The sequence below is a fragment of the Erinaceus europaeus genome, chromosome 14 (genome assembly GCF_950295315.1).
Source record: "Erinaceus europaeus chromosome 14, mEriEur2.1, whole genome shotgun sequence".
NCBI classification, from domain to species: domain Eukaryota; kingdom Metazoa; phylum Chordata; class Mammalia; order Eulipotyphla; family Erinaceidae; genus Erinaceus; species Erinaceus europaeus.
Window position 1 is genome coordinate 20,769,261 of NC_080175.1, and position 20,536 is coordinate 20,789,796.

At 41.6% G+C, this 20,536-nt stretch overlaps 1 protein-coding gene across 3 annotated transcripts in view; it reads left to right on the forward strand.

Annotated features, from left to right (window-relative positions):
• Nucleotides 1–1,526: 1,526 nt before the first annotated feature.
• Nucleotides 1,527–20,536, forward strand: part of SORCS1 (sortilin related VPS10 domain containing receptor 1) — a 633,466-nt gene continuing 614,456 nt past the window's right edge. For all 3 annotated transcript variants that reach the window (XM_060171368.1, XM_060171370.1, XM_060171369.1), the window contains exon 1: nt 1,527–2,642. In XM_060171368.1, coding sequence (XP_060027351.1) covers nt 2,085–2,642 — 558 coding nt within the window. In that variant the 5' untranslated portion in view covers nt 1,527–2,084. The remainder of the gene's footprint in view (nt 2,643–20,536) is intronic.

A 20,536-nucleotide genomic window follows, 5' to 3' on the forward strand; every position in this document is an offset into this window, starting at 1 on the left:
AGGATTAAACCTGAGACCTGAGAGCCTCAGGCATGAAAGTCTTTTGCATAGCCATTAGGCTAACTCTCTTGCCCTAGTAGTTCTTTTATCAGAGGTCCAGGATTCAGTCATAAAGGTTCTTTTGGAAGAACAGTACCAGTCTCATTTAATGATGCTTTGTTCTTTTAATTACTCGCATTAAATAGCTAGGAATTTTGACCTCCTTTGCATTTGCATGTTGTTTGAACTATCATTAGAAAATAATTTGAATATCTATATATTTTACATAACTCTGGGTTGTATTGATGTATAAGAAATTTCTCATAATCTGTGTCAAAAGGATATCATTGATGAAGTATAATTAACATTATTACTTTCAACTTGTTTCCATTATAAAGTCAGAATTCAGGTTTTCCTGTGAGGTTACCTTTGCAAGTGTGAAGATAAAATATAAGTATACAGTGTAATTAGAAACTGGAACTTGCACTATTTTATTGTGCATTCATTTGATCAACTAACCAGTAAATTTCAGTGAATAACTTAATTACCATATGATAAGGAGATGTTTTAGGTACATGAAGACTACAAAGAAATATAGACATGTTTCAACCATTAGACGCAAACTATCCATTTGAAAAAGGCTTGGATTTTGAGAATTTCTTTGTAATTTTCAAAGCCCGTTCACCTACTATAAGTCTTCATCTGAACTTTTGAACAATAGCAGGGAAGCTGGGCTGAGCAGTCACTATCATCATAAAACTACAGAATCTTAGGATTGAAAAGGATTTTAAAGATCATCTAACGAAACAACTCAGTTTTAAAACGTGGGAAGCTGTGATGTTGCTTCTTGTTTTAAGTACCGTTATAAACTAGAGAAAAACACCTAGCAAATATTTGAAATTTGCTAATAAGAATCTTAAGTTTTGTGTTAGTAGCTCTGAGCTACACACAGGACACAGAAATTAAGTCACCATGCTGGGTGTCTTGAATTTATTCAGTACAGGCTGTAGTAACTCACAATGAATATTTGATTAATTAATGATTGGCAGTTCTTATCATGGAGGGCACTATGTCACACACAGAGGATGAAATGGTAAACAAAACAAACTGATGACTTATTCCAAATTCCTCAGTTTGGCTGTCCTGTCCTCTGTAGTCTCTTGGGATGTTTGCCCAACAAATGTAAGGAGACTGGATCAAACAGTAAGTGCTCTAGGAGGTCAGGGGAATCTAAAGTGATCAAATAAATGAAGTGATGATAATCAGCACCCTTTACCCCCAAATATCTATCACACACACACACACACACACACACACACACACACGTTTTAATTACATTATTCTCTGACATTGCTTTTTCGGGATCTATGCCAGAGCAGGGTAACTCAGACTGGGCTCAAGGTGAGGTCAAGATGCCAAACACACAGAGACTAAAATGGGAGAGAGCAGGAACCCACCAATCCCTATCTTCCAAATTGGTAAAGACCGAGGAGAGGGCGGAGAAACAACACAGAGACTGATAGACCATAACACAGGAATAGGAAGTCCCCAACACAGACACCACTCTGCAAGCTCCGAACCGGCCGCCCCCACGGGAGGAGCGCGCGAGCGCAACGCGGAGCCTGGTGGCCGCGGGGGCGCACTGCGAGCGGCGGCAGCGGAGAGGTGCAGGCGACCGCAGCGCGGGCGAGCCCCGGGGGAGAGTCGGCGGCTCCTCCATCGCCGCAGCCACCCGCCCGCCCGCGCGCAACGCAGCGCAGCGCAGCGCAGCTCGAGAGCGGGACCGGGCGCCCCGAGCTCCGGCAGGGCCCGCCCTCCCCTTCCCGTCGCCCGCCAGCGCGCCAGCGCGGGTCTGCCCGTGACTTCAGTTCAGCTCCACCCCCGCGTGGCGGCGGCTCTCTGGGTCCGGAGCCGCGCTAGGCACCAGCCCAGCCTGGGCGAGCGGCAGCCACCTGCCGGGCGCCGCCTCCGCCCGCCCCCCCAGCGCGGCCCAACTTGGATGGAGTTGGGGTCCTGAGCTCCTGCCCCCCACAGCCAGCCGGCGGAGAGCCGCGCGCCGCCACCTCCGGTCCGGGACCCCCTCTCCGCTCCTCTCCTCTCCTGAGATGGGAAAAGTTGGCGCCGGCGGCGGCTCCTCAGCCGGGCTGAGCGCGCTCCTCGTCGGCGCGGGGCTCTTGGTCCTCTGCGCCCCCGGCGCCTGCGGCGGAGCTTCGTGCTGCCCCCCACAGCCTCCCGGCTCGGTTCCGCACTGGGCTCCGACCCCAGGGGGATTCCTTCGCCAGGGGTCTCGGGGTAGGGCTCCCGCCACGCCCCTGCCCTTCCCAGGGCGCCCCCTGTTCGCAGTGGCCCCCGGAGACCGAGTGCTGTCCCTGGAGCGGCCCCAGGGCGCCGGCGTATTCGTGGCCGCTGCCCCTCGCTCTGGCCGGAGAAGACGGAGCGGAGCGGATCCCGAGAAAGCCGAGCCGGGAGAAGGCGAGAGCAGAGGCCCCCGGGGAGTGCCGAGGGACGGCGGGCAGCAGGAGCCTGGGACTCCAGAGCGGGACCCGGACAAAGCCACTCGATTCCGGATGGAGGAGCTGAGATTGACCAGCACCACGTTCGCGCTGACGGGAGACTCAGCACACAACCAAGCCATGGTCCACTGGTCTGGCCACAACAGCAGTGTGAGTAGGATGGGACTGAGGGCAAAGGGTGGGGCAAAGGGAAAGGGTTAAAGTTGGCTGTATGAGCTGATGAAGAATTGAGGGGAATGGGGTTTAAGGACCAGAAAGATGTTGCAAACTAAGGTCTTCTTGGAACACCGCCCTCAGAAGTTATGGTACCTACTGGGAGATTACCCCCCCTCCCCCCAATACTGCCACCTACCCTTTCAGAGTCTTCTCCAAACCCTGAACAAAGCTGCAACAGAGCGGGCAAAACCCTACTTCCTGTTTCCTTGGTCGTATTCCTGTGGTGTGTATCTAGACTTGTCAGTTAGAAAGGTGCTCAAGTGTTCCGAACATGGAGGGGAAGGGGTTAAATTCCCTGGCATTCTGACATTCCCTCCAGTGTCTCTCCCTTGACTTGTCTGACTTATGGATAATAAGCTCAAGTAAGATCAAGAAGACATTATCTTGCAGGCTTTTTAAAATTTGACTTCTACACGGAACTCCTAATCTTTCCCACTCCACCCCACCCCCAAAGGAATGCAGTGGACTATAAGGTGTTCTATTACTGGGAACCAAGTGGATGCAAGTTTTCAGGAGAGGAGCTCTCCAGCATCTTTTAACAGCCCCTGCTAGTGTGTTTGGAGAGCAAGGGCTTTCAAGCCTGTGAATGAGTGGTTGTTCTCTGGCATGATCAGACCCAGGAAGATCAAATCTTTCCCAGCTACAACAGCTCCCTGTTCTTCCCCCTCTCTCTGACCCCCCTCTAATGAAGAAGATAAAGATTTAGTCCTCTCTTTATGAAAGAAGGATAGGGATTGCAGATTTCCAGGAGGCTGACTCCGGGGAGAGTGGGTGCATATCTTTGCCAAGTCAGGAAGGTTTTAGATTTTTGGAAAAGCTTGCAGATCAATTCTAATAGAAAGGGTACCTGGAAACTTAAGTGAGCTGAAATAGTAAAGAACCAGCACTGGTGGCAATAACTGTCAGTATTTTTAAGTTGGCAAACTCATTGAGGAGATCAGAAGAATATAAAAACCAAGGATGGGTAAAATGAAAAAGAAAAATTTCAGCTTCTGTAAGGTTATTGAGATTGTATTGTTTGCAGTATGCACACTCTTTGCAGCCTTCTACCTTTCAAAATGTTTTCAGCTGTGATGTAATTGCCAGAAACCTTCCCAGGGAAGTGCCACTTGAGTTGAGTTGTGCTTGTTGTCAGCTTTTTAATGAGTGTTCTGAACACTTTAAAATAATAGGCTGTCGTTATGATTTCTTGAGTAGAAAAAGACATAAAATGTATTAAGGAAAATCATGATAAATAATATTTTGTATTGATGTCTCTGTCTTGAGTGTACCAGCAGGATTTTCCCTACAGTTCAGCTATTGTGACCCCAGCTGTGGTTATATGTAGTTCTTAGGAGTGTTTTAATGGCATAATTGAAGTTGGAATCTTTTCCATTCAAGTTCTGGAGAGATTTGTCTTCTTTCCTTACCCTAAGTATCATATCTTTTATATCATAACCAAGAAAATTAATCCCTTAATTTGAACTACTGAATAACTTTTGCATTGCTTTAAGTGATTGTTTCAAAGCTTCTGGCTTGAAGGGGAGATTTCAAACACATCAAACATATTAGATCTCCTTGTATCAGGAAGACATTGGACTCAATATCTTTTAAAATACATTTTAAGAGATATTTTAAAAGACATTGGACTCAATGGCTTTTACTGTAATTCAAACTGTAAAATATCATTCACCCAGAAGACCTCTACTTTAACTCATCTCTTGAAACATCTTGGAAAGAGATAGAAGAGCACATCTTTGGCAAATTTTAAACTCCATTTAAGAAATGATTCCACGAACTGCCAGCATCCACCTCCCTACCATAACCAGTAGATTGTTCAGCTTAGAGCTGCAACGGGTGACATGCAAGTAAGTATGAGATAATGTAAAAAAAAATGATTGAGGAGTATTGAGTTTGGGCAGTCAAATAATTTAATCTTAACTAACAAGGTTTCTAATCTCTAACATTTCATTTCCTGTAAGGACATCCAAACTTGACCCCCCCCCACACACACACACTTTTAATAGTCTATATATAGGTCTGCCAAAATAAAATTGACAAGAATTCGTACAAATAAGTTGAAAACAATTTTTGAAGGCAGGAAAACAGAAACTTTTCAGGGGATCTGTGGATATGAAAAGCAGAATGGAGACCTAAGGTCTAGTTCAGCTAGTTGATTGTCCTCTGACTGCTGGAATGTCCTCATCTCTAAACTGGGGCCAAAGTCGATCAGACTTAGTAGGAAGAACTGTGTGCCAGTACATACATAAAGGGTCATTCTCAGGCTGTGGTAGATAGTATAATGGTTTTGCAAAGAGGCTCTCATGCCTGTGTCTCCTAAAGTCCCAGGTTCAATCCCCCACAAACCAGAGCTGAATGGTGCTCTGGTTTAAAAAAAAAAAAAAAGGATATTCTGACTATATATTACTGTACACCTGTTTGGAACTCTTCACTTTCTCCTACTTTCTCTTTTGGTCCTCTGTTCTAAAATTGACGACCAGAATTGGGGGGGGGGTGTTTCATTGTTTGTTTCCTGCACAGGTGCCCACCATAATTCATTCAGGGCCACAAACTACACATCCTCTGAACCTGTCTCACCTTCAGCTAAAAGCCTTTGCTAAATAGGGATTCTGGCTACAATAAAACCTGCATTAAAGGTCTGTATGATAATTACTTGCTGTCTGCCAACTTGTGAGGCCTTCTGGATGATTCTCACCTTCCTCTCTTCTTCTTGCCCTCTCTACTGTTGGGCCTGTACAGTTTATAAAGATATGATAGTTTTGCTTGGTCCGTGGGTGTAATGTGATTCCTCTGTACTGCAGTCTAGCTGGATAGAAACTGTTGCTAGAGTTGGTGGAACACCTGGGGGGAATCTTTTGGCAAGAAAGGTGCTAGGTATGAATCATCTGTCATGAGCTTGGTGTTTTAAGCACGAACATATTGTTCCTACCTTACTAATCTGAAGCATGCTGTTTCCTGATCTAAATTTATAGAGTAATCCTTAGTTTGTTAAAATACCTATATACCTACCACCTACACACACACACACACACACACACACACGCGCGCGCACACACATATATCTGTATATGCATTGGTGATGAGGCACATGTTTATTTCTTACTTCTGGGGCACTTCAAAATGCTGCCCTCACTTAACTTGATAATGTTCCCATTAGCATCTATTAATATCTCTTTTTTCATGTTGTTATGCTGAAGTCTGAATATTTCAGTTCACCACCTTGCCCCTTGCTCACTAGAAATAGTGTTATAAGATTTGTTAACAAAGACTTTTTCTTGAAATAGTTTGCCATTATGATAGTTTCATACTGCATTTCCCATGGAACATGATGGCTTAGCCAATTTCTTTGTACTTCTTTGACTTTACTTGACTGGGATGTAACTCTCGCCATTCATCTTTACAGAATAAGCTGGATCCCACCCTTGGTCTGTGCATTTTGGGGGAACTGTAGATGCCCTTCAGTCATTGCCACCCATTATTTTATCAAAAACTTTGTGGGTAGATCTTATTCCTATTATATAGAAGAGGAAACTGAGGCTATGGAAGGCTGTCTTGCTAAGAATGTACAGAAACTCATTGGCAAAGCAGGGACTAAAACCTGAGGTGACTTGACTTCAAAACCTCCATAAAATTGCTAGGTCTCTGTGGACTTAAGACAGAAGAGAAAAACTCAGATTTTCTGAAATTGGGATTTTAAATAATGCTATAATGTTATTTGGATTGATGATGGGGAAGGGCATAGTCTTAGCTGGTAGTTCTATATTCTTATAGAAAATCAGGGACTTTAACATACGCCTGTCATACTGTACTCTTTACCTTAAGTAGTGATTTGGTTGTTCTCTTACCCACCCACTTCCTCATCTTTAGTGAGACATGGAATCTGTACCTGGTGATTCATTGCGCTCTAGGTAACCTGCTATCATTCAGTTTTCAGACACGGCTTTCTTCTTCCAGAATAGATTCCTTGTCTAAGTTAATTACAGAACTTAAATTTCTTTAGAGAGATTGAATGTGAACATTTGCTTTGGCTATATATTTTGAAGTGCTTTTTTCTGACCTGTTTAAAAACAAAATGATACAAGATTTTAGCTTTCTCCAGCAAGCCCACATAATTTCTTCCCTGTTCAGTGCTTTATGCTATTAGTATTAATGTGGTGTGACATGGGGAACAGTGGGTTTGGAAGCAGAGACATTTGATTTTGAATGTTGACTGCCCGGTTTAATAGCACTTTGTCTTAAGCAACACATTAAATGTTTTGAGTCTCAGTTTTCTTAATTAGAATACGGTGATCTTATGGAGGCTCTCTCTTTAGTTTTAGCATCATGCAGATGAACTACTGGTGCATAAAAACTGCCCAGTCAATGCTGCTTCTCATTTTAGTTTTAGTTGAAGAAATAACTCTATTAAAATTTAAGGATACTGGATGATAGTTCTAATTATGTACAAAACTTTGTTATATAGTCCTAGCCTGTTAAAAATCTGGGGTCTCAATTTCATTCTCTATGAAATGACACTAAGAGACTAGAACATCACCAAAATTCTTCACAGGGTGAAATGTAATTAATACTTTACCCAACCTGTAGTTATTGTGCCTTTCCCATATTAAAGTAAGGTGGATCTGGAGTGTTGCCAATACAGAAATGACACAAAGATCTATGTGAGCTCACCTTTTATTTCACATATTTTTCTTTTTCCATGATTCATATACATATCTATTTATAGAAAATTAAGACAGTTGAGATCCAAGCAAGCATTTGTTTCCATGTGGATTTTCATCAAAACATATTAGGTTGTTGGAAAAGTCATGATACATTTTCATTTTATTTTATTTATTTATTTTTTATTTTTTATATGTTTATATTACAGAATAACATGTTGACAGGGGTTTGCACTCACACCATTCCCACCACCAGAGTTCTGAATCTTCACTCTCCCCACTGTAGTCCACCACAGTTCCCCTAAAGTTGTAGACATGGGCCAACCATCTTCTCTACAACTATCTGTCCACATTTATACATAGTTGCCCCTTCTTTTCCTGTTTTAATCTTCTCTTTCCCTCTAAGCCACTCATGGCATCATAACTACCTCCATATGTCCCTCTCCTTTTCCTTCTCTCTCTGGTTGTTGATGGAGCTGGAGTGCAGAGTCCTCTTATCTTCCTCCTATCACTTTTCCCCTGCTAGGAGTATGGATCAAGGTTGTTTATGGGGAGCAGAAGGTAGGAGTTCTGGCTTCTATAGCTGTTTCTCTCCACTGAGCATGGGCTTTGACAGGTCCATCCTTACCCCCATTCTGTTTTTGTCTTTCCCTAGTGGACCAGAGCACTGGAGATGTGAGGGTCCAGGACACATTGGTGAGGTCATCTGCCCAGAAAAGTGAGAGTGAAGTCATGGTAGCATCTGCAGCCTGGTGTCTGGAAGGTGGCATGACATAAGTTGAGACAAGATGGTTAATGAACAGGAACCAGAAAGTAGCATCAGAGCAAATGAGATTAGGGATTTCAGGGTAGAAGAAAGCTAGAGAAACCATTTTGGACATGTTCTGAGGCCATATAAGTATAGTAGTCTTGCTTGACTTTGGTAGCTAGCCTAAGGTTGGATGAGAATATTGTCTGTGAGAATGGTGTCTGAGTGGAGAAAAGGGCTACAAAGTTGGATTAGGGCAGGGAGTAGCTCCCATTCTTTAAAAAAAAAAATGTGGCTAAAATTAACTGTTATCTCCATCCACCTGCTCTAGGGCCCACATGTAAATGGATATTTATAGTTAGTGCCAGAGCCTGTGTAACCTCTAAGTCCCTATTGGTCTGAGCTTATAGCTCATGGTCACATCTGAGGAACATTGTAGGCTACACTCATTTCAGGACCAGTCTTTTTCAAGTGGCAGGGTAGGATACCCCCAGCCTCCCTTCAGAAAGTGGGGCTATCCTTACTGTCATTGCTTTATGGTGGAGCCAAGGTCCTGAGAGAGCCCACAAGACACTGTTCCTTATAGAAGTGACCAGTGGTAGTGGAGAGAGGGACCCTTTAGAGGTCAAGGCCCATCATATGTGTATGGGAAGCCAATGATTCCCTAACTAGGACTTCAGATGATCAGATAATCTGATGTTGACCAAACAGGCCATTATTTTTAAAAATTTTTTAAAATAATAATCTTTATTTACTTATTTGGATAGAGACAGCCAGAAATCAAGAGGGAAGGGGGTGATAGAAAGGGAGGGAGACAGAGAGGCACCTGCAGCCCTGCTTCACCACTTGTGAAGCTTCCCCCCTGCAGGTGGGGGCTGGGGGCTCGAACCCAGGTGCTTGTGCTCTGTAACCTGTGCACTCAACCAGGTGCACCACCACCCGGCCCATTTTTAAATTTTTTATTATTATCTTTTTTATTATTATTTAATATTACTTGTAGTGGGATTGCTGGGTCGTAAGGTATCATTTAAGAAAGGAGACATTAACAAAATCATAGGATGGAGGGGTACAACTCCACACAATTCCATCTGTATTTGCTTAAGGATTCTCCATACTGTTCTCCATAATGGTTATACCATTTTGCATTCCCACCAGCAGTGTATTAGATTTCCTTTCTCTCCACATCCTTTCTGGCATTTACCTTCTCCTGTTTTGTTGATGAAGGCCATTCTTACAGGTGTGAGATGATATCTCAAAGTGGTTTAAATTTGCATTTCTCTGGTGATGAGTGCATTAGAGCATTTCTGCATATTTCTGTGGGCCATGTGCATCTCTTCTTTGGAGAACTGTCTATGCATGTCCTCTGCCCACTTTTTTTAGTGGGTTGTTCTTTTTTATTTTTCTTTCTTTTTTTTTTTTTTTTTGAGATGAATGAGTTCTTTATAGATGTTTGATATCACGAGCTTCTCCCATTTGCTGGGTTTCCTGTTTATCTTTATGGCGTTTTTTTTTTTTTTTTTTTTTTTTTGCCTATAGGGTTATTGCTGGGGCTTGGTGCCTGCACCATGAATCCACTGTTCCTGGAGGCCATTTTTCCCCCTTTTGTTGCCCTTGTTGTAGCCTTGTTGTGGTTACTATTGTTATTGTTGATGTCATTCGCTGTTGGATACGACAGAGAGAAATGGAGAAAGTAGGGGAAGACAGAGAGGGGGGAGAGAAAGATAGACACCTGCAGACTTGCTTCACTGCCTGTGAAGCGACTCCCCTGCTGGTGGGGAGCCGGGGGCTCGAACTGGGATCCTTACGCCCGTCCTTGGACTTTGCGCCACTTGCGCTTAACCCGCTGTGCTACCATCCGACCCCAGGAGTTTTCTTTTGATGTATGGAAGCTTTTTAATTTGATATAGTCCCACTTGTTCAATCTTTTTTGTTTCCCTTGCCCATGGGGTGAAGTCTCCAAATATGTTTTTAGTGTTAATGTCATGAAATGTTTCACTGATAAGTTCTTCTATGTATTTTATACTTTCAGGTCTGATATCCAGATCTTTGATCCATTTTTAGTTAATTTTGGTGTATGGTGCTAATTTGTGGTCTAGTTTTATTTTTCTACATGTGGCTTCCAATTCTGCCAACACCATTTGTTAAAGAGACTTTCTTTTCCCCAATGGGCAGATTTGGCCCCTTTGCCATATATGAGGTCTCTGTACATGTATGGATTGAGTTATGGACTCTCTATCCTATTCCATTGGTCCATATGACCATTTTTGTTCCAAATATCACACTGTTTTGATTACTACAGCTTTGTAGTATAACTTGAAGTCCGGTATTATGATGCCTCCATTTTTCTTCTTTCTCCTTAGGAGTGTTTTTGCTATATGTAGTTTTTTAGAGTTCAACATAAATCTTTGAATAATCTGTTCAATTTCCTTGACACATTTTAACATAGAAAAAACATTGGAAAAAAACATGATTTTTCTAACAGTCCATTGGTTTATTAGTTTTATTATATTTCAGACTTGTGTTAAGAAATTGCAGCCTCTGGACAAAAGCTATGTATATGAAGTTGAAATTAAAAATATCTTAAGGTATTTAATGTTTCTTTTTTCTAAAGTAAATTGGCATGATATTAGTATTGATTTTGGAAGCTATATGTACACATTATTTTAATGGGGAGCCCAAGAAACATGTAGTAAAAGCTAATAGAATTATCTACTTTATTTAAGAGAATAATAATTTCTCATATGTAAGAAGTTATTTCCATGTGACAGCACTATACTAATAATTGGATACAAATTGCCGTATTTATTTTAAATATATATATGTACATATATATATATATATATATTTCTAGTGATGTGGAGTGAAGCACAAGGATGAAAGAAATGCTATCTGCCTTCAGAGAGATTTCATATTTCTATCAAATAAATCACTGAATAGACAGAAGAAGATAAGGGTTTCTCAGTTGAAAATATTATAAGTTTTCAGAGAAGGAATGGACATCTTCTGGCTGGTGTGGAGTTTTGACCTTAAAGCAAAGCAGTTGATTTAGCTGACTCTTGAAATGTGGAAAGAACCATGATTAAGAGATGGAGATCATTAAAAGGATATTTTGAGCTAAAAGGATGGTGAAGGTTGAGAGTAGAGAAATAACAATTCCTATCTGTACCCTGGACAGTAACCTATATTAAATGAAGATTAAGTTTAACTAATAGAAACAGGGTTATAAATATGGTTCAAGCAAAACATGCACATCCTTTATCTCATCTATTCCAAGTTCTAAAAGAAAATAAAAACCTGTGTGGTCACTTAAAGACATGACTGTCCTTATTTACACACTACATCCCTGCTGGAGTCCTTATTGTTTCATTTCCTTGACATTTCCAACACACAGTTTTCACAAAATGACTTACTTTTGCTTAAATTCATTGTGAAAAATGTCATTGGCCAGGTTGTCAGGAGAAAAATACTTTGGTTTCCTGCCAGTTTATGTTGTCTCTAAACATGTAGAATCTGTTCCCTGTCTTTGTGTATGTCTTGGTTACTGTTTGGTATCTCTGGTTACTTTGTATGGAGAAGGCGTCTGTGTGTCTTAGAGGGGAAAGGAATGAGAAGAGTGGTGTGTCTGTGTATGGTAGGACCAGTTTTCATGAAATATGGTAGTTAGTCTTGGAAGAAGAATGCACTTTACTGAGGTGGGATGAATGAAATACTCAAATAGTTGGCAAGAAGCAAAGGTAGAATCTTACTGTGCTCCACTTACAATAAAAGAACAACTTATTCTAAATGCAGGTAAGGAGAAAACGTATGGAAATGCTCAGTAGGGAATCCCGCATGAGGTTGTATACACATTTAAAGGATATTGTATGTATTTCTGTAGCACTGTTGAACATTGTTATACCACTTTAGATCAGTTACTATCCACGTTCCTTTGTAGAATTCTTCCATTTTCGAAGATTTAAACATTGCTCCCATTACTTCAGTTTTATTTGCCACAGTTTTGTGAGGTAGGAGAGATGCATATCATCTAAGTTTTTCAAACAGAAATCAAGGTGTTGCTAAAACAGTTTGCTACAGAGTGTGCTTGATTCTTGGTTTGGCCCACAGCTGTATTCCTATGTGCAAAAGTGTAGGACGCAATTGTGTTCTAGTCTTGTGGTTTGCCTGAGGTCTATATTCCTGTGTCTGTTATGCTGCCATTACAGGAAGAGGTTTTGATAATAGTCTGTAGCTACTGAGTTCTAGGCTGTGGTATTCAAGTTATTTATTTTGAACTTCAGTGCAAATGATATCATTAAAATACATGCTCTTGGCATTGTTTGAACCTCTAAAAGGAGGGAGAAATGATGGAGCTTGCTGCAAATAAATTCTCAAGCAATAACCTATCCATGTTATACTTTCTACAGCTAATGGACTTCAAAGATGAAATGATTTCTGACTGCGATAATTGAAGAAGGGGGTGGGGGAGAAGAAGGGGAAGACACTTCTCTTTAATTGCTTTATGCAGATGAGATCAATTTTAAGATGTTGAATGTGATCTCAGACAAAGAGACATAGAGTTTCAACACTTAGGAGCAGTGGCAGTTAAACTGAAGGATTTGCTGTTGCTAGATGGATTTTACTTACTTAAGGATTTTAATTGAGTTACTAGCCATTGACGTCCAGCTCTACCTTTTCTAATTTGAGGTTGTAAGGATGGTGTAAGGGAGAATTGACTAAACACTAGTGGTATAACTAGCCAATAACATATACTGCTTATAAAAGAGGCCTTTCTTAAGAATAGAAATATTAAAAATACCAACTCAGTGAACAGCTTCCTTGAAATTATGTTCTAGAGCACCATGACATTTTTTCATGCAATCCCCGACAAACTAGTTGTCACACTCATTCTATAGAAATGGAAGTCAAGGCATAAAAACATTGCTAAAAGTCACCTACCGGAAATCATAGGTTTGGAACTTGATTTTTGCTCTATCAGTCTTCCAAACTTTTCTACTCAGACACATAGCTTCTTTATTTTGGGATTGTTTTAAGTGCCTTTAGACTGTAACACATGTCAGTCTGAGGACTGGTGCAGGAACTCAGTGTGAATGACCCCTCTCAGGATGTTCCCTTTCATCTTGTGCCATGGCAGGTCACTGACCTGACAATTTACTTGGTAATCAACTGCTTGGTGATGCAGCTTAATCAAAGCACTAGCCTTCACCCATGCCTGTGAGTGAGTGACTGGCTTGGGGTTATTAATGAATATCCTCCTGTTATTCCTGGAAAATGTGTGGGATGTACTATTGAGTTTCTCCCTGCTGTCTAATGACACTAGGGTGATAGTGTGGACAAACTGTAGGAGTTTAAAGAAAAGTGCCAATAAGAACCACACACACTATCCTATGACCATCTAATTATGTCTTGGAGACTGTGGGTTGATAACTCTAGTCATTCTTCCTTCTCTGCTGTAGCAGGGATCATCAAGACTCAATTTACATTATAGATCCTTCTGTCCAGTATCTATGGTATCTATGTGTACTTGTGTCTGTGTATAGAGGGAGGATTGAAAGTAAAAGATCAGAACTGGGTGGTGACACACCTGGTTGAGCGCACATAGACAATGTGCAAGGACCAGGATTCAAGCCCAAGTCCCCACCTGCAGGAGGAAAGCTTTGCAAGTGGTGAAGCAATGTTGCAGGTGTCTCTCTGTCTCTCCCTCTCTATCACCCCCTTCCTTCTGTCTATCTCCATCCAATAAATGAAATAAAAAATTATATAAAAAAGAAAAGATCTTTTTCTTATATCAGCACTTACAACACATTGTTTTTTTTTGTTCTAATCTCAACCATTTTGACATTGTTTATTAAGAAACTGCATTAGTTATCCTGCTTCAGTGTACAAGTTGGACGTGCTAAGATTGACCCAGTCTGGAAAAGAGAAATTTCCCATGAGTGGTCATCCCACTTCCGGTTATCTTGTCCATCTCCAAAACTCTCTCCCTTTACACTGTCTGAACTGGAAGACGCTTTGAAGAGGGTTAAACCAGGAACAGCTGCTGGCTATGATAACATCACCCCAGAACTCATTCTTAACCTGGGTCCCGCGGCAAAGAAGTGGCTCACTTCATTCCTATCCCACATCTTGGAATCTGAGTCTATGCCCAAAGTTTGGCGTCGTGCGAAGATTATAGCAGTTTTGAAACCAAAGAAAGACCCAACACTGGCCGCCAGCTATAGACCAATTTCTCTCCTCTCCGTGTGTTACAAACTCCTTGAGAGGCTGCTTTTGTCACGTATTTATCCTCTTACAGAGAAATTCCTATCACCCGCCCAAGCTGGTTTTCACCCAGGAAGATCTACCTGCGAACAAGCCCTGGCCCTCTCAACTTACATTGAAAATGGATTCCAGAAGAAGTTAAAGACGGATGCTGTCTTTGTTGATCTCACAGCAGCCTATGACACGGTCTGGCACCGTGGTCTCCTAGTCAAGATCTCAAGATGCCTGCCTCCAACACTATATAGTTTCTTCTCCAAAACAGAAGATTCTGGGTGCATCTGGGTGACAAGTCTAGCAGATGGAGACCTGTCTCAAGTGGCCTCCCCCAGGGCTCTGTTCTGGCTCCTACGCTATTTAATATTTACATTAATGACCTCCCAGAAACTTCTTCAAGGAAGTTCATCTACGCCGATGACATCTGCTGTGCAACTCAGGCATCCAAGTTCGACATCCTTGAGGAAACACTCACGAAAGACATGTCTCTGATATCTGATTACTGTAAAAAATGGCGACTAATCCCTAGCACTGCAAAAACGGTATCATCTGTTTTCCATCTACACCATGCCTCAGCCTCGCGAGAGCTTAATGTGCAGCTTGGCGATACGAGAATCCGGCACGAAGCCCAGCCAGTCTATCTTGGCGTTACTCTCGATCGCACCCTGTCATTTCACGAACATCTCATAAAAACTGCAGCAAAGGTGGGTGTGAGGAATAACATCATTGCAAGACTGGCCAGCTCCTCATGGGGCGCGAGCGCTTCCACACTACGATCATCATCTCTGGCATTATGCTATTCCACTGCAGAATACTGTGCCCCAGTATGGTTCCGTAGCCCCCATGTCCACTTGGTCGATTCCAAATTATATTCCTCCATGAGGATAATTTCTGGAACCATCTGTTCCACCCCGGTTCCATGGCTGCCAGTTCTTAGCAACATCGCCCCGCCAGATATTCGTCGGGATGCGGCATCATCTAAGTTCATTTCTGACGTCTACGCTCGACCGGACCTGCCAATGTACGAGGATATCTTCGTCCACCCTGTCCAACGCTTGACGTCTCGTCACCCAATCTGGTCCCCTATGCCTACACTGAACTTCTCTGTTCCAGTCTCTTGTAAACAGAGTTGGCAGTCAGCTGAGGTAAAGAACAAACACCTCATCACAGACCCCTGCAAGCGTCAACCCGGCTTTGACCTAGCACGTTATGATTGGGCCCTCCTCAATCACTATCGAACAGGCCATGGCCGGTGCGCAGCTATGTTCCATCACTGGGGAGCCAGAGACGACCCGAACTGCCCCTGCGGCTACAGACAGACTATGACCCACATAGTCAACAACTGCCACCTCTCCAGATTCAAAGGAGGTCTCGAAACTTTACATCAGGCTCAACCTGACACTGTTGACTGGCTACGGAAGAAGGGCAAAAGCTAGAAGAAGAAGTGCACAGTCAAGTCACCACTCCTTTCAGCCATTCACTCTGTCCTCAGAGTATTGACTTGAATTTAAAGGCATAGAGCTTCATCGTAACCACATTCTTGATTAGAATCATTAAAGGGGAGAAGGAGTTATTTTGGCTGTCACCTTGCTTAGAAGCCTGTTGGCACTACTGTTTGTTCTGACTTAGTTCCCTAATTGATGGGTAAATTCTTTTGTAATGTGGTAATAAGGAATGAATTTAGTTGCTCATGAATGAGTTATATTGCTGAACAAATTCCACATACCAATTTTCTACTTTTTCTTTTTGAGAGAGAAGAAAGATGGAGGAGAGACACCGTAGCAGTGCTCCACCACCCATGAAACTACGTTGGTGTTCACAGGCAGTTCAGGTTTTAAGTCCAGGACCCTCTTAGTAAATTATTAGCTGAGAATCCATGATATCTCTTCTAGGCATTTAATACAATGATACTCAAAAATACTGTCTTTATGGGACTTGATTTTGAATCTCCTGATGAGACCAGGAGTTTTAATATTTTACAAATGCCCTAAGAAAGTGGTAGGAACATTAGAGATTGAAAATATATTTCCTAAAATGCTTATATATGATTTACCAAAAGTGAATATGTAGGGTATATGGATACTTTCCATTATCTGTACAATCTTATGCCACTGTGCTTTGAAGTTCACTTTTTTTTTTTCTGTTTCAAAAGGGAAACTATGACCCCAGTAGTGAAGACATGGGGAAAGGCTCTCTAAAAGAATGAAAAGTAACTATATGGAAGAACACAGGGTTCTCCAGGAAAAGGAAATTCGTACATTTCTGCTAGATTGCAATGTTTCATCCACTAAATGCACTCTAGGTGCATTTCCTGAGTGTCTAAATTACTGTCGGCAAAAAAAAAATGACTTCAGTGGCTAAAAGAGTATATTCTGTTAAGTATAGCATAAAGTTTAATGTGTTGCTTGAATTTGCACTCTACTATCTACTAATATTTGAACATGGACAGTGAACTTTGTAACTCAGTGCCTTCATTTTCTCATCTGTACAATGGAAATAATAATGGTGCTATTTTAAATGAGAATTTCATGGTTAAAGGAAATAAGATATAAAAGCACTTGAGGTACCACATGGACTATAGTATGCAATAAGCATTAAGCAATAGGCATTAAGTATGATTATTATAATGCATGTTAGCTAGAGAACTGAAACAGAAGAGCTTTCAAAAAAAAAAGAGTGAGAAGAAAAAAAACAGAAGTAAGCAAGCTGAGCTGTCTTTAGGACTGTGAGAACTATGGTGGCTTTCTTTGGGAAGTGGAGGACACAGGACTTTGTTGGTGGGTACGGTATGGAGCTATACCCAGTAATATTATTATCTTGTAAACCACTATTAATCACAGAATAAAAAAATAAACAAAAGGTTCACATTATTTTTAGTGCCGGTATTCTGCTATTATTCTAGGACTTCAATCCAAGCTTTTTTTTTTTTTTTTGAGATAGAGATAGAGAAGTGGGAGTAGAGCCACTATAGCACCACAGTTTGGTTTGCCTTAGTGCCCATGTGGTGTGCCAGGTTCAAACAGGGTTGTACACGTCAAAGCAAGTACGCTCCCAGATGAAATATCTCATCAAGTCCTGTTTTTATTATTATCATGTTTTATTATATTGCTAATTGATAATGCTCATTTGATCTACTAGAGGCTGGAACTCAGGTCTTTGTACATGGTAATGTGTCACCTCTCACCCCCACACCGCCACACACACACACACACACACACACACACACACACACACACACACAATTGATTGAGTCTTTTGCCATTCACACTCTAGTCTCTGTCCCCTCTCTGGCATTCATGGTAATGACACTAAAAGGTTCTACCTTGGTTTCAGCATGCTTTTTTTTTTATCCTCTGGTCTACCAGTCTCCAACCTCACCTGGGAGCTTAAAGTCACCTCATAAACATAACAGAAGACACATTTTCATTCCCATCAGTTCTGTGGGCTTCTGCAGCTCTGTGTCAGAAACTGTGAGGAAGATCAAATATTTAATTCTTTTTTTTACATATTTATTTATTTTCCCTTTTGTTGCCCTTGTTTTTTACTATTGTTGTTGTAATTGATGTCGTCGTTGTTAGATAGGATAAAGAGAAATGGAGAGAGGAGGGGAAGATAGAGAGAGGGAGAGAAAGACACCTGCAGACCTGCTTCACCACCTGTGAAGTGACTCCCCTGCAGGTGAGGAGTCTGGGACTCGAACCGGGATCCTTAGACTGGTCCTTGCACTTGGCACCATGTGCGCTTAACCTGCTGCCCTACCTCCGAACTCCAAATATGTAATTCTTATTATCAATTACAACTTACTTTCTAAAGATTTGCTATGCCCATGGGGAAACTGGCTTCTTGTGTAAAAAACAAAACAAAACATGATTTTGCACATGGAAGTTACAGAATTGTCAGCCTTTAATAGGTCACTTACATAAATATATAATGAATTAGGAAACCTTTTACAAACTACCAGAAAGTGGGGGTGGGAGAAGGGATTAAAAGTAGCACAGACATCAGAGTCAGAGGGTTTTTTTGTCTGTGCTATTCTATAATACTTCTTAAGAGCACAGAGATCTACCTGGGTGTCAGGCTAGGGACACAAGGGAGAGAGATGACCCAGGAACCAAGCTCATGGTGGCAAGGCAATACAAATCTTTATTCATCTGAGTGTCCCAGAGTCCAGTGGTAGCACACCTGGTTAAGCCACATGGTGCAAACTGCAATGGCCGGCATCAGCCTTCTGGTCTGCTTGCCCGCCTCCCTATCCTGGAGAAGGAAAGAGACAAGTCAGAAATGGAAGTGGCTTGACAATACCATACATAGTTAGGAAAGGGGCAGAGAAAGGTGGAAGGGGCTAGGAATGTTAGGGGGCTTCCTTAGCAACTGTTGCTAGGGGTTTAACTGGTAGGATTAATAATGTCCTGTGAGGAATTAGGAAGAACACCTTTAGTCATTTGTAAGACAAAGCAGAAAATTGATATGTAGATAATAAAAGGATGGGCCATAGTATCAAGGAATACAGGGTGGAGCAAGCTTAATGTTTTAAGGAATGCCAGGCTCCTGGAGGCAGAAAAATGCAGGGTGTTTTGTGAGTCAGGGAAGTCTGATATGGCCTGCAAACTTTTGCGGTTCCTGTGTCCCCCCTTGCTCAACCTCTCTGTAGAGAGAGAGACTAACAGGACGGACGCACCTCTCAGGTCAAACCCTGCCAGGCTCTACCACATCCCCACAATTTCCCTAAACCTGGACACAATTGGAATTCAGTACTTCATAATGATACTCTATGCTTTAAATTTCTACCTTTGTAGAAAAATACAGAAAGGAAATTTTTCTTTTTTTTTTGCATATGATTATGATTAATGTTGGTTGTCCTTAGTTTTGCTCTTGTTATTTCTCAGTAAACATGTTTTGTTTAATTTACTTTTTAAAGTTGTTTGGGAAACAGGGAGAGAGAGAGAGAGAAAAAAAAAAGGAAGAACAAAGTGAATTTGTGAACTTGGCCTTGTCAGAGCCAATTCCAGACAAATAAGCTAGACAAAGGGCCCATGTTCATGTTGTCTGATTTACTTTGAATCACTGTTGTTGGGAGAGAGATTTTTGCTCTTTCATTGCATGCTGTCCCTGTGGGTGGTCAACAGTAGATCTTTTGCTTATGAGAGACAGAGAGAGAGAGAGATATCTAGAGGTAATTTCATCAACCTGTACTACATCTCCAGTAAATTCTAGCTGCCTACAGTTCCCATTGGTATTCATCTACATCTGAATGCGTACTTATATTTAGACCCTTGTACCCCTCTATTAATTGCCATATAAGCACTGATGTAGAGGACATAAGTTTCCTCTCCTAAAAGTGAAATACTCGATATCCTTGTGAGGCTATAAAGTTAACAAATTGTGAGAGCTGAGGGAGAGAATAATGAAAGAAAGTTGAAACAGAAAGAGTGAGCAGCAGTAGAAACAGATGAAGAGAAAGAGCATAAGAACATGGTGGATGAAAAGGAAATAGAGAGCAAGGCAGATGGCTGTGGTGGATTAAGAAGGGGGGGCTGTAAAGATGAAAAGCAGAAGAGAGATCTATAGAAAAAGGCAGATTGAGGCACAGACAGAACTGTAACGGTGGCACAGAGAAATGGAATAAATCATAGGAAGGGAGTGAGGGATGGACACAGACAGCTAATGTGCCAGTGAGTGGAGTGAACTCATTATCAACTCATAAAAGTTGCAGAGAAGAACTGATGCACCCGCTGTGCACCCTTCCTACTAGATGAACAACACTTCTCTGGCTTTTTGCTCTGGGATTCACACCTAGCCGTGTCATGCTGTCAACAGAGACAACTCAATCTTGCAGGAGTAACAGATCTGAGGGCCATCTGTATTTGGTAATGGAGTGTGGGGTATAAGTAGTGGATGTAGTCTTTATGCATTTTTAACAGTCATTTAAGATTGATTTCCTCTAGGAAGTGGAACTGATGGTCTGCAGAGTGGAAAGGCAACTTTTTAACCTTTCTTTTTTATACTGTTGTATGCTGCTTTGAATTTTTAACATAGGCAGGCATTTCTTTAATAATAAAAATACTAAGTCATATTTTGAAGTGATTGTTGTGTCAGCACTGTGCTGAGTACTGAGAATACAAAGACGAATAAAACTTGATCTTTACCCTTGAGGGTGCACATTTTGGTAG